The sequence below is a fragment of the Cibotium barometz genome, chromosome 45 (assembly GCF_041138505.1).
Source record: "Cibotium barometz isolate CiBa-2024 chromosome 45, ASM4113850v1, whole genome shotgun sequence".
Classification (NCBI taxonomy): domain Eukaryota; kingdom Viridiplantae; phylum Streptophyta; class Polypodiopsida; order Cyatheales; family Cibotiaceae; genus Cibotium; species Cibotium barometz.
In genome coordinates this window covers 28,230,341-28,245,215 of record NC_141090.1, presented here as the reverse complement: position 1 = coordinate 28,245,215, position 14,875 = coordinate 28,230,341, and the positions used below count along the sequence as shown (strand labels likewise).

At 36.3% G+C, this 14,875-nt stretch overlaps 1 protein-coding gene across 1 annotated transcript; it reads right to left on the bottom strand.

Moving 5' to 3' along the window:
* Positions 1-8,277: 8,277 nt before the first annotated feature.
* On the bottom strand, positions 8,278-10,436 carry LOC147612603 (uncharacterized). Its single transcript, XM_086783542.1, has 4 exons — positions 9,984-10,436; positions 9,503-9,848; positions 9,296-9,378; positions 8,278-8,952 (listed from the first exon to the last, which is right to left on the bottom strand). Exons 1-4 carry the CDS (start codon positions 10,434-10,436, stop codon positions 8,278-8,280), a joined length of 1,557 nt encoding a protein of 518 aa, XP_086639668.1.
* Between the last annotated feature and the right edge of the window lie 4,439 nt (positions 10,437-14,875).

Genomic DNA, 14,875 nt, shown 5'->3' with positions numbered 1-14,875 from the left:
CTATTACTGATAATTCTCAATTTTTTTCTAAACAATAAAAGCTTGTAATAAAAATTTGATAGTAGTTCCTCTTTTATGCACAAAATCAAACTATGAATTTAAATCATAATTTTAACCATAATCATGAATTAATTATGATTATCCCAATACATTAAGCTAATTTCATTATTTCTCTTTTTTCAAATTGATAGGATAATCTATTTCTCATTTAGAATCAATCAAAGTAGTTTTTAACTATTTATAAATAATCTAAAAGAAATAATAATTATTTTGTTAACACAAAATCATAAAAATACCATTTTGTTAATCTCTAGCTTATCAAGCCTAGAGTTTAGCTTTGAATTAAGAGACTATCATTGAGAAGCATCCTTTTTCAAGGGATTTAGCCATAAAGATGGCTATTCTTTTAGAGAGAGAGATTTACTTAAAGAAAGCATTATAATTTAAGCATAAAGGTTAACTTAATGTTAATTAAACATTAAGAAGCCCAGGGAAAGTTTGATTTGAATTAAAACAATTATTTAAAAATCTTCTCAAGCTTGAGAGGGGTTGAGAAGAAGAAAGTCATTGAGATAAATGGGAAAAAACCATAAAATTTGATTTTACCTCCAAGTTTAGCTTGATTCTCCCATCACATTCATATCTTATCATATCACATTTACATCTTATCACGTCACATTTAAATCTTATCGCATCATGTTTACATCTCCTCTTATCACATTCACATCTCATCTAGTCACATTGCATCCATTAACATCTTGTCACATTCATTTGGCTGTACATCACATCTTGTCACATCTACTTTTACTAGTGTTTTCTACTTTCGATATATCGATGGGACTTCTCTAAGTTTCTGCCAATTGATTGGCCTAGTTAAAGGTACTTTTTCTCCATGGATATTTTCATATTCTTTCTCAAATTTCTCAAGTGAAATATATTCAATATTCTTCTTCTGATGAGTAAAAGATTCATGGGATTTAGAAAAATCAATTGTACACATATTTTCCAATAAAATTAATAACTCTCAAAATTTTACTTTTGATAAATACTCATAATTTGAAATATGCCTTAAATTCCTCTTTTACCATTTAATTACTTGGATCTCAATTATCATGGGAACTTCTCTTTTTGCATAAACATAAATCTACCAAAATTTACTCTTTTTTCATAATCAATTAATTATGCATAATTAGAAAAAAAACTATTTCTCATGAATATGATGAAAATCATTCTTTTTGCATAGGATGTCCAATCCTAGAATATGGTATGAAGTCCTCTTTTATCATTATGCATAAAAATAAGATATGTATTATTTTTTGAAACTTTTACCATAGCTTCGCTGAAAATTCTCAGTTTTTTTCTAAAGAATAAAAGCTTGTAATGAAAATATGATAGTAGTTCCTCTTTTATGCATAAAATCAAACTATGAATTTAAATCATAATCATAAATTAATTATGATTATCCTAATAGATTAAGCTAATTCCATTATTTCTCTTTTTTCAAATTGATAGGATAATCTATTTCTCAATTAGAATCAATCAAAGTAGTTTTTAACTACTTATAAATAATCTAAAAGAAATAACCATTATTTTGTTAACACAAAAATCATAAAAATATCATTTTCTTAATCTCTACCTTATCAAGCCTAGAGTTTAGCTTTGAATTAAGAGACTATCATTGAGAAGCATCGTTTTTCAAGGGATTTAGCCATAAAGATGGCTATTCTTTTAGAGAGAGAGATTTGCTTAAAGAAAGCATTATAATTTAAGCATAAAGGTTAACTTAATGTTAATTAAACATTAAGAAACCTAGGGAAAGTTTGATTTGAATTAAAACAATTATTTAGAAATATTTTTAAGCTTGAGAGGGGTTGAGAAGAAGAAAGTCATTGAGATAAATTGGAAAAAACCATAAAATTTGATTTTACCTCCAAGTTTAGCTTGATTCTCCCATCACATTCATATCTTATCATATCACATTCACATCTTATCACATCACATTTAAATCTTATCGCATCATGTTTACATCTCCTCTTATCACATTCATATCTCATCTACTCACATTGCATTCATTAACATCCCGTCACATTCATTTGGCTCTACATCATATCTTGTCACATCCACTTTCACTACTATTTTCTACTTTCGATATATCGATGGGACTTCTCTAAGTTTCTGCCAATTGATTGGCCTAGTTAAAGGTACTTTTTCTCTATGGATATTTTCATATTCTTTCTCAAATTTCTCAAGTGAAATATATTCAATATTCTTCTTTTGAGTAAAAGATTCATGGGATTTAGAAAAATCAATTGTACACATATTTTCCAATAAAATTAATAATACTCAAAATTCCACTTTTGATAAATACTCATAATTTGAAATATGCCTAAAATTCCTCTTTTACCATTTAATTACTTGGATCTCAATTATCATGGGAACTTCTCTTTTTGCATAAACATAAATCTACCAAAATTTACTCTTTTTTCATAATCAATTAATTATGCATAATTAGAAAAAAAACTATTTCTCATGAATATGATGAAAATCATTCTTTTTGCATAGGATGTCCAATCCTAGAATATGGTAGGAAGTCCTCTTTTATCATTATGCATAAAAATAAGATATGTATTATTTTTTGAAACTTTTACCATAGCTTCGCTGAAAATTCTCAGTTTTTTTCTAAAGAATAAAAGCTTGTAATGAAAATATGATAGTAGTTCCTCTTTTATGCATAAAATCAAACTATGAATTTAAATCATAATCATAAATTAATTATGATTATCCTAATAGATTAAGCTAATTCCATTATTTCTCTTTTTTCAAATTGATAGGATAATCTATTTCTCAATTAGAATCAATCAAAGTAGTTTTTAACTACTTATAAATAATCTAAAAGAAATAACCATTATTTTGTTAACACAAAAATCATAAAAATATCATTTTCTTAATCTCTAGCTTATCAAGCCTAGAGTTTAGCTTTGAATTAAGAGACTATCATTGAGAAGCATCGTTTTTCAAGGGATTTAGCCATAAAGATGGCTATTCTTTTAGAGAGAGAGATTTGCTTAAAGAAAGCATTATAATTTAAGCATAAAGGTTAACTTAATGTTAATTAAACATTAAGAAACCTAGGGAAAGTTTGATTTGAATTAAAACAATTATTTAGAAATATTTTTAAGCTTGAGAGGGGTTGAGAAGAAGAAAGTCATTGAGATAAATTGGAAAAAACCATAAAATTTGATTTTACCTCCAAGTTTAGCTTGATTCTCCCATCACATTCATATCTTATCATATCACATTCACATCTTATCACATCACATTTAAATCTTATCGCATCATGTTTACATCTCCTCTTATCACATTCATATCTCATCTACTCACATTGCATTCATTAACATCCCGTCACATTCATTTGGCTCTACATCATATCTTGTCACATCCACTTTCACTACTATTTTCTACTTTCGATATATCGATGGGACTTCTCTAAGTTTCTGCCAATTGATTGGCCTAGTTAAAGGTACTTTTTCTCTATGGATATTTTCATATTCTTTCTCAAATTTCTCAAGTGAAATATATTCAATATTCTTCTTTTGAGTAAAAGATTCATGGGATTTAGAAAAATCAATTGTACACATATTTTCCAATAAAATTAATAATACTCAAAATTCCACTTTTGATAAATACTCATAATTTGAAATATGCCTAAAATTCCTCTTTTACCATTTAATTACTTGGATCTCAATTATCATGGGAACTTCTCTTTTTGCATAAACATAAATCTACCAAAATTTACTCTTTTTTCATAATCAATTAATTATGCATAATTAGAAAAAAAACTATTTCTCATGAATATGATGAAAATCATTCTTTTTGCATAGGATGTCCAATCCTAGAATATGGTAGGAAGTCCTCTTTTATCATTATGCATAAAAATAAGATATGTATTATTTTTTGAAACTTTTACCATAGCTTCGCTGAAAATTCTCAGTTTTTTTCTAAAGAATAAAAACTTGTAATGAAAATATGATAGTAGTTCCTCTTTTATGCATAAAATCAAACTATGAATTTAAATCATAATCATAAATTAATTATGATTATCCTAATAGATTAAGCTAATTCCATTATTTCTCTTTTTTCAAATTGATAGTATAATCTATTTCTCAATTAGAATCAATCAAAGTAGTTTTTAACTACTTATAAATAATCTAAAAGAAATAACCATTATTTTGTTAACACAAAAATCATAAAAATATCATTTTCTTAATCTCTAGCTTATCAAGCCTAGAGTTTAGCTTTGAATTAAGAGACTATCATTGAGAAGCATCGTTTTTCAAGGGATTTAGCCATAAAGATGGCTATTCTTTTAGAGAGACAGATTTACTTAAAGAAAGCATTATAATTTAAGCATAAAGGTTAACTTAATGTTAATTAAACATTAAGAAACCTAGGGAAAGTTTGATTTGAGTTAAAACAATTATTTAGAAATATTTTTAAGCTTGAGAGGGATTGAGAAGAAGAAAGTCATTGAGATAAATTGGAAAAAACCATAAAATTTGATTTTACCTCCAAGTTTAGCTTGATTCTCCCATCACATTCATATCTTATCATATCACATTCACATCTTATCACATCACATTTACATCTTATCGCATCATGTTTACATCTCCTTTTATCACATTCATATCTCATCTACTCACATTGCATTCATTAACATCTCGTCACATTCATTTGGCTCTACATCACATCTTGTCACATCCACTTTTACTACTATTTTCTACTTTCGATATATCGATGGGACTTCTCTAAGTTTCTGCCGATTGATTGGCCTAGTTAAAGGTACTTTTTCTCTATGGATATTTTCATATTCTTTCTCAAATTTCTCAAGTGAAATATATTCAATATTCTTCTTTTGAGTAAAAGATTCATGGGATTTAGAAAAATCAATTGTATACATCTTTTCCAATAAAATTAATAATACTCAACATTCCACTTTTGATAAATACTCATAATTTGAATTATGCCAAAAATTCCTCTTTTACCATTTAATTACTTGGATCTCAATTATCATGGGAATTTCTCTTTTTGCATAAAAAAAAAATTTACCAAAATTTACTCTTTTCTCATAATCAATTAATCATGCATAATTAGAAAAAAAATATTTCTCATGAATATGATGAAAATCATTCTTTTTGCATAGGATGTCCAATCCTAGAATATGGTAGGAAGTTTTCTTTTATCATTATGCATAAAAATAAGATATGTATTATTTTTTGAAACTTTTGCCATAGCTTCGTTGCTATTACTGATAATTCTCAATTTTTTTCTAAAGAATAAAAGCTTGTAATATGAAAATATGTTAGTAGTTTCTCTTTTATGCATAAAATCAAACTATAAATTTAAATCATAATTTTAACTTTAATCATAAATTAATTATGAATATTCCACTAGATTAAGCTAATTCCATTATTTTCCTTTTTCCAAATCGATAGGATAATCTATTTCTTATTTAGAATCAATCAAAGTAGTTTTTAACTACTTATAAATAATCTAAAAGAAATAACCATTATTTTTTTAACACAAAATCATAAAAATACCATTTTCTTTATCTCTAGCTTATCAAGCCTAGAGTTTAGCTTTGAGTTAAGAGACTATCAATGAGAAGCATCCTTTTTCAAGGGATTTAGCCATAAAGATGGCTATTCTTTTAGAGAGAGAGATTTACTTAAGAAAGCATTATAATTTAAACATAAAGGTTAACTTAATGTTAATTAAACATTAAGAAACCTAGAAAAAGTTTGATTTGAATTAAAACAATTATTTAGAAATCTTCTAAAGCTTAAGAGGGGTTGAGAAGAGGAAAGTCATTGAGATAAATTGGAAAAAACCATAAAATTTGATTTTACCTCCAAGTTTAACTTGATTCTCTAATTGCAGTGAAGCCCCTGAATAATTATTTGGTCCACCAAGAGGAGAAGAGCAACTCCAAGAAGTGTTGTAGAGAGAGAAAGCTTCAAGCTCTCAAGAAAGGAAAATTTAAGAGATAACAAAAAATATGATTATTTTAATATAATACTGGCATGGTATAGCTTTAATATTTTTTCCAAATGATTGAGGGTCTATTTATAGTTGAGGTAGGCCACTAACAAAGTCCAACTGGGTTCTAGAATTTTCCAAGTTCAGTTTGACTCAATTTGGACAAGATTTGGACTAGTTTGGCTCCCTTTTTGATTTGGTTTGATCCAAGAGAGAGGAGAGATAAAAATATCACAACTTTTTTGAATTAAAAAGCCTTTCACACATGTGAAAGAGGCGCCTACCTCAAGAGTCATCCTTTCCTTACCAAGGTGTCAAAAATGCATCATTATTCCAAAATATGTCATTTTTTTGTAATATCTCATAATTTTTAACTAATAAACCTTGTACTCAGTCAACTCTTCATCTTATGTGAGCATTTACTCATTTTTGGATTTTTGCTTTTATTCTTTTGGATTTATCTCATTCCAACACTTGGATCAATCCAATTGGCCCATTGGAACCTTAATTGGACCATAATCCAAAAAATTCTTAAAATGTATAGCTTTAGGCTAAGGTCCCTTATACACATTTTCAATTACTTCCTAATTCACCTTGGAAAGTTCATTTTGAACTTCTGTTTCAAGGGAATCCATTTTATATACTAGGAGGATTTTTATATCCAAAGGTATCCCAAATTTTGGATTATCTATCTCTAGACCAAAACAGGGTAAAACAAGATCTTTCTTCTATTTCAGAGAGGGGAATAATTTCAAGAACAAAAGGGGAGGTTCTTACACCTTTAAACCTCAAAAGCTAGAGGGAGGAATCTTACATCCTACCCCACTTAAAAAACACGAGATGTCCTCATCTCGCAGTTGGGGGGATAAACTCTTTCACCTTAAGATCCAATTGATTCTGGGGTTCCTTATAGTCTGGTCAACCCACACAGAATCCTAGGATAAAGATCCCTTCTACAAGAAGAACATACAAAACTCATTTTTAGAGAACAATTCATTCAGAACATATAGAACATTCATATCCTTAACACAATAATGGTCCATCCTTGTGGCTTCTAGTTCTCATCATCTTCCCAAAAATCTCTATTTTTCTGACCTGTTTGGAGGTGTCCTTTGTGCCTGTGCCCTCGCTTTGGCTACTTTGTGTCTCATCTATGCCTTCCCTTTCTTCTCAAGACCCTCCTCCGTCTGCATGGCATCCTCCAAATCATGCCCTTCATTCTCCTCCATGAGTCGTCCCATGGCCGTTATCATCCTCATAAAGGCTGACATCATCTCCTTCCACTCATTTCTCTAGAGGTCTCATTCCATGACCTGCAACATAGGTAGTCTTGGCATGATTGGCCTCTTCTTCATCTCCTTCTAAAATGACATTTCCAGGGTCTTCAAAAAGACCCCTCCAAGCTGGAGCTGAGGTTGTGGTCTCTCCTCACTTATGGCTCCACGATTTTCGACATGCACAATAGATTTACGCTTTTTACGTCATCCTGAAAGAAGCTGAGATTCTCCCTCCATTTCACACACACTTAAAGACTGGGAGAGCAGAGATGACGGAGTGGATATCTAGAGGATTTGTTGTCGATATTGCTTCTAGATGCAAGGCTCATTTTCGACAAACAACATACTTCCACAATGGTTTCATGTTCAAGATAATAACATTGTGCATTCATTCATAAACGGATAAAATAAACACAATAAAATATTCCCTCACTGACACTCGAGGCCAGCAGTCACCGCCAACTACCAATTTTTTTAGGAAAAAGAACATTCCTTAATGCACAAATTTAATATCGGCCACCTCCCAAAATGAATGAAGTCGGGATGGCCACCAAGTGTGGCACCTACCGAATTTAATCCTATATTGAACAACGGATCATCTACATATGTTCCATCATTTTTCAAAACAACAAATCTCACAAAGTGCAATGGGATTTCAATGAGATACATTGTGTGCATCTAAATGGAAGCATTGAACTCAAAAATTTTCTTCTTTGTTGTGCATGCTAGAAGTTCATTTTTTAATTCCTATTTTCGGTGGGTTTTTGACCTATCCAAATCTCTTGATTTTTTGGTGGGTTTTTTCTGCTAGATTTTATGGCCAAGGAAAAGCTTATATTGCCAACCAATAGGCCAATCCAGATCACCTCATAGGCCGACTATCAAGAGGCTGGATAGAAATCCCAAAAATCCCACGCCTCACATACACCCCCCTTTTGAAGAGCTTGAAGTCCCTTTCAAGTCATTATTCTGGATGTACATCATCCTCAACGGGCACTATGTTGTAAAACTGCAGAACCAATGGACGTGCCATTTGAATCATTTTTCCTTGTGGCACCCATGTGCAATCTGTCATGGAGCGATGTTTCCATTTCACATAGAATTCTCGCGTTCCTCGCCAGAACCGTGATTTCAATATCAGTTCTGGTTCAAAAGGCGTAACGGTGGGTGTTGCACCATTTGCAAGCATTGATACATGGCGACCAAACCTGGTATCGACGGCGACAAACCTCTTGAGTAAGCTTATATGAAATGCATTATGTATGTGTACTGTTGCGGGCACCTCTATTTTGTAGGTGACTGCATTATAAGATTTGAGCACTTTGTATCGGCCATAGAAGCGATGGTTGAATTTCGGTGTGAGGTTGGCAGGTAGTGCAATGTTTTGGGCACTAACCAGGACCAAGTCTCGGGCCTCATGAAATTCGTCATCACGTCTCTTCTTGTTGGCATGTTTGACATATATGACTTTGCTTTGTTCTAGATTCTGCTGTGCAACCTGCATTCTCTTCTGCCATTTCTGCAAAAATTCCTCTGTATCTGCATCTTCCGCACGCACATCTCTTGTGAGTGGCAATGGCAAGAGGTGTATTGACCTCTTTACCGGTGGCCAGCTCAAACGGAGTGTACCCGGGTAGCACTGTGCACGGAGTTGTTAAAATGGAATTCTAAAATTTCTAGGTAGTTCGCCCAATCCTTCTGATCGGCATGAACGTAATTGCGAATGTAGTCTTCTATGCCTTGATTGATTTGCTTCGTTTAACCATTTGTATGTGGGTGATATGCTGAAGACATGCGCAATTGTGTGTCTATTAACTTGAACAGTTCTCTCCACATGTTGCTCATGAATCTGCTGTCCCAGTCTGACACAATAGCCATTGGCAGTCCATGGTATTTGAACACTTGACTAAAATATCCTCTACCACAAATATGGTGTTGTATCCATGGGACTCCTAGAGATCCACAATAAAGTCCATACTGACAATGTCCCACGGCCTTGACGGGATGGGCATGGTTTGCAATAAACTAGTCGATTTGACTCGCTGTGCCTTCACGAGTTGATAAGCTGGGCATGTACGAACATATTTGATGACATCCTCAGTTATGCGTGGCTAGAAGAAATGACGTCAAAGTTGCTCGAGCGAGCAATTCTGCCCACCATGCCCGACCAGCTTACAGTCCCAGCTTACAGTCGTGGGTTTCCCAAAGTAGCATGGCTTTGAGGTCCGGGTCATTGGACACATACACCTTTTGGTGGACGTAGAATTTTCCATCTTTGAATTCAAATAAACCCACGGTTGAAGTACCACTGTGCAACTCTGTGGCCATGCGAATGACTGCTGCATCTAACTTCTGAGCATCTCTGATCTTGTCAAACAGCGCCCCATTTGCAACACTCACTGCATTCAACTGCAGCTTACGGCTTAGAGCATCTAGCATCAAGTTATGTTTCCCCGTCTTGTGAATAATATCTATGTCAAATTTTGCGATGAAATCCTGCCATCTGCCTTGTTTTGGTGACAACTTGGGTTGCGTCTAAAAGTACTTGAGAGATATGTTATCTGTAAGAACTTTCGTGTGCTTGTCTTGCACCACATAATGACGCCACTTCCTAAGGCAATGAACCACTGCTTGCATTTCCTTTTCATGTGTGGTCTATCGGCATTTTACATCGCTGAACTTGCGAGACTCATATGTGACAGGGTGCTCGTCTTGTAATAAAACTCCTCCAAGGGCCCCGTCCGATGCGTCCGTGTGGATCTCAAACTCCTTGAACTCTGGGAGCTTAAGCATCGGGGTACTGCACATTGCGACTTTCATCTTTTCGAAAGTGCTCTTTTCTATATCTGTCCACTTAAAAGGCTTGATGCCTTTAGTTATATCAATGAGTGGGGTGGCGATTTTGCTAAAATCTTTGATAAACTTTCGACAGAATTGTGTGAAACCTACAAACTCGCAAACTTCACGCACAGTTCTGGGTGCATTCCATTTCACCACTACCTCGATCTTCTTGGGGTCTACTTGTACCCTTTTTTGATTGACCACAAAGCCTAGAAACTCCACTTCAGTGACTTCAAATTCACATTTCTCTGGCTTGGCATACAGTTTGTGATGCCGTAACATTTGGAAGACCTTTCTTAAGTGTTCTTTATGCTCACTCAAAGTCTTCGCTATATATGAGCAGATCATCTATATATATGATCAAAAACTTATGTAGATAATCTTTAAATATCATTCATCATCGTGCAAAAGATGGCCGGGGCATTGGTTAGCCCAAACGGCAACACCAACCATTTGTAGCTTCCATACCTTGTGCGAAACGCCGTTTTCTCAATGTCGTCTTCGGCGATTCGTATCTTATAATATCCAGATCGTAAGTCGATCCGACTGAAGTACTTCGCTCCCACCTATTGTTCTAAGAGTTCCTTCATTACTGGTATGGGGTAGCGGTTCTTGATGGTGATTTTATTGAGGTCTCTGTAATCGGTGCATAACCTAGCTGACCCGTCCTTCTTTGTGACAAACAGCACATGTGCACCATATGGTGACTTGCTGGAGCGGGCCATTCCATTTTTAGCCAGTTCGTTCAACTGTACCTTGAGCTCCTTGAGCTTTGTAGCATCCATCCTATATGGAGCTTTAGCTGGAGGACTATGCCCTAGCAAGAGTTCGATTTTGTGATCCACTTATCCTTTTGGCGGTAACCCAGTTGGGAATTTTTTGGGCAAGACATCTTGGAACTCATGTAACACTTCATGTATTTCTGCTTCACCAATTTTGCACTTCTTCTGATGTGCATTCTTGACCTTAATTATGCATAAATGTATTTGGCAGCCCTCCTTAGTTGCCCTCTCTGCGTGCTTGGCACTGCACCATTCCGGCATCTTTCCACGGCAATCTGTTACTGTTCGAGCCTTACTCGACCCTACTGCATACATTGGGGTGTCTTGGATTTTGCTTCCAATGTCCTTGTTGACTGTTTTATCCCCTGAGTGAGGACGGATGCATGGCACACTGACTCTTGTACCCTGCATATCCAGTATCATGTTATTTACACCTTTTCCTATAAAGGCGATGAGATATTTGTTGACCCAAGTGAGCCTAACAATCACTTTGAAAGTATCCATGGGCACAACTATGAAATCCAATCGCGCTTTCCATGCGCGTGCCTGCACCTGCACATTGTATGCCATCTTTACATTGTCATCCTGTACATTGTCATTGCAAGCGACACTGAGAGTTTACTGGAGTCGCACACCTTCACTCCCAGCTTCTTAGCGCATTTTGGGGTGATGAAATTATGGGTGGCTCCCATATCCAACATGATGTTTTGCTTTAGGCCATTCACATGAGCCTCGAAATACACATTTTGCACTGTCGATCACTGTGCTGCCATGCATTTCCGTATTGCCTACATGGCACCTACCCTTGGTGGGCTATTGCCTCGTCAAGACGAGATCTTTGTATCCTCAATCTCGGTGATCCTCAGTAGATCCACCTGTTCATAATTATCTTCTTGCCCTTGGGCCTGAACGGTGGTAACTCGGCTTTGTGCAGGTCGACGCGAGGGCATTCACTGTCATAATGTTTGCCCACGCAACTTCTGCACAGGCATGTCGGGGAGGAAGAGGACGCCTTCTTGCAATATTGAAAAATCCCCTTTTATTGGTTGATTGGGGTATTGCTCCCATAGGTTCGGGGTATGCAAGATCCACTCAACCTTGCCCCACTTGTACTTGTCCCAGAATTTTCTTCTCGAGTTTCATTGGAGGAGTTATCATTCTTTTTTTGAGGTTTGGCACCATTCCATCCCCCTGTTCCTGTTGCATTGTTTTTACTTTGCCACTTTCTGCTCTTAGTGTCGGATAGCCGTTCCGCCATTGTGAGTGCCGCCTCATAATTTTCAGGCTCCTGCTTCTCGATCTCTCTGCGCGGGTCCAGTCACACAATCCGAGCAGGAACCCGTGTAATCTATCTATAGAATGCATATCCATAATTTGCAACATAAGTTGCCTATATTTGTTGATATAATCTCGCAGTTTTCCATTTGCGTGTTTGAGGTTACGCCATTCATCACATACCCTGAAGACTTCATTCCGTGGTACAAAATACTCGGCCATGTCCTTGGTAAAATCATCCCACCTTGTCCATGGCCTTTTTGCCTCACCTCCCAGAAACCATGTGTATGCATTCACTGATAGCAGTCGCGACGCCACACGGATCGAGTGTTCATGAGACACTTTGTTCATGGTGAGATAATCCTCTGTCTCACGGATCCACCTTGTCACCACCACAAACGAATCTCTTTGCCTAGTATACTTCTCTGGGGATAATGGTTTGTACTTCCCGTATCCCTCATGTGATGACTCTGAGTCTTGTCATTCCATCTTCTGTGTTGACGTTGGGAGGGGACCTCGACCTCATCTGTCTTGGCGACGAAGGTGGACTGCCATCCTTCTTGTGTAGTTGCTCGACTAAGGAGGCCAATATGCCTTCTAGCCGGTTTAGTCTGTCATCTTGGTGATCTTGCAAAGTCGCCCTGGATCCCTTGGGTCATCCATTTGGTGTTGTCGAGTATCTATTGCTCTTGACTCGAGACTTCTGTTGTGCCTTTCATGTCGAATCCAAGCTGTTACTTCGGTGCGTCAAGCTCTGCCTCTCTTTCTTGCCTTGCTTCCTCCTCAATTCTCGTGGATTCCTCCGCGTCCAGGTAGCCACCTTCCGTGGTCTTGATCAAACTCACCGCGACGCGGCGTTTCGTACTCTGATACCAAGTGTCACGGAGCGGTGATCTCGGGTCACGTTTTGGGTGCGAGTTCCCGCTTGGGACTGGAAAATTTAGTACAAAAGTGAGAACAGAGAGTACTTGCTAAATGGTGCACACCAAGACCTATAGTTCGTCTCAAAGAGGACGACGAGCCGGTCATTTTGAGTACTAGAACTTCGAAATCGGACTCTGTATGAAGGAGTTATGACCAAAAACGTACGAACGGCAATGGAAAACGGTGTCACCCAAATGAGGGCTTCCAACCCAAAACTTGTATTGATAAAATGCCAACATGCGAGGAGATTACAATGGGATCACAAGAATGATGAGAGAAAATGACTTGCGGGTATCCGAGACACGGGATCCCTTGCCTACAAGCCGTCTTGTAATCTAAACGAAGGTAGGAGAGGTCGGGCTATAGGCCACATTACTCCACCTCAAGGTACTCCCATATAGATGCAAAGAATTCGGGGCGTCCAAGCATACCTCCAGAGCACCATGTGAGGCTGGATAGAAATCCCAAAAATTCCACGCCTCACAAAAACCCATGCTTAGAGTAATAGCTCCATTTTTTTGACAGAAGATGACATGTTTTGACGACATGAAATGTAAGGATGCTACATGAGATAAGGTAACTATACAATAGCAAATACCATATATAATATTACACCATTCGATTGGGTTAATCAATAAACCAGTCTAGATATCATTAGCTCGATTACTAAACCAATCTGGATATCATGATCTGGGTCTCCTGCTGAATTCCTTGGCAATTAGCTCCTCTAGCTTCTCCTGCAGATCCACGCATCCAACCTCGGAGATGTTTTCAACCTGCTTGACAATCGAAAGGCATGTGAACAGCTTTCACTGATGTGATAATCGTGGAAATTATTAGAATAACTTATGAATTAAGAAATTAACCTGCGGATTAAGCTAGTTTCATACATTAGCACATTCAAACGTGACATTAGTCCATGCAATTAAAGTTAAGAAGTCACGTATGGATAAGCTATTTGCATGCATCAACACAGTTAAGTGAGGCACTAATCCATGCATTTAAGCAACGAGTTAGACGTTGATTGCATTCATTAGCACATGATTCCAGTGAAAAACTAAAGCACACGTGAAGTAAACAATTAATCGACGGGTTGGGTTAGCAATCAATCCATGGATTAGCTACATGCATAGGATATCAGCACACTTGAGTGAGGTTATACGAAACCATGGATTAAGGTAACTGAGTACAATGGCATAATTAAGGGAGGGTTAATGACTAATTACCTTGCCACGGATGCAATGGAAATTGTTATCGCCACTGGTGGCGGCCAATGTGGCATTGACAACTTCAATGCCGTGTCGTTGGAGCAAAAGCAAGACCTTAGACCAAACACCTTTCTGCTTAGGAGCATAATTAAGACTGACAAAGACGTCAACTCCAGAAATGCGAACAGTAACCTCTGCATGGCAATCCAATAATTGGATTTTATCAATACTACTGTAGGGCTTTCTCTTCGCCCTTCGATCGGATAAACTCATGAAGCCCCTCTGCATGTGTTCAGCTTGCAGGCTCGTGTAATAATAATCCTCTTCCGACAAGCCCAATATCGTGAGCAGATAAACCTTCTTCTGTTCCAACTCTTTCAACGTTCCTTGCAGAGATTCAATGTAGGCGACTACCTCTGTCAAGATCGTGATCCGGTCTGTATGCTGCACATCCATAATCTCAATACGTAGTTCAGTTCACCCACTCATTAATCACCATATTATCAATTAATCTTACGATGATCATCTCACC

Coding starts and splice junctions, on each gene's coding strand:
- LOC147612603 (XM_086783542.1), bottom strand. CDS start 10,436: ATGTTACGGCATCACAAACTGTATGCCAAGCCAGAGAAATGTGAATTT. Junction 9,849..9,983: donor AGTCTCGCAAGTTCAGCGAT/GTAAAATGCCGA, acceptor AAGTACTTTTAG/ACGCAACCCAAGTTGTCACC. Junction 8,953..9,295: donor CGTCAAGGCCGTGGGACATT/GTCAGTATGGAC, acceptor CTCCGTGCACAG/TGCTACCCGGGTACACTCCG.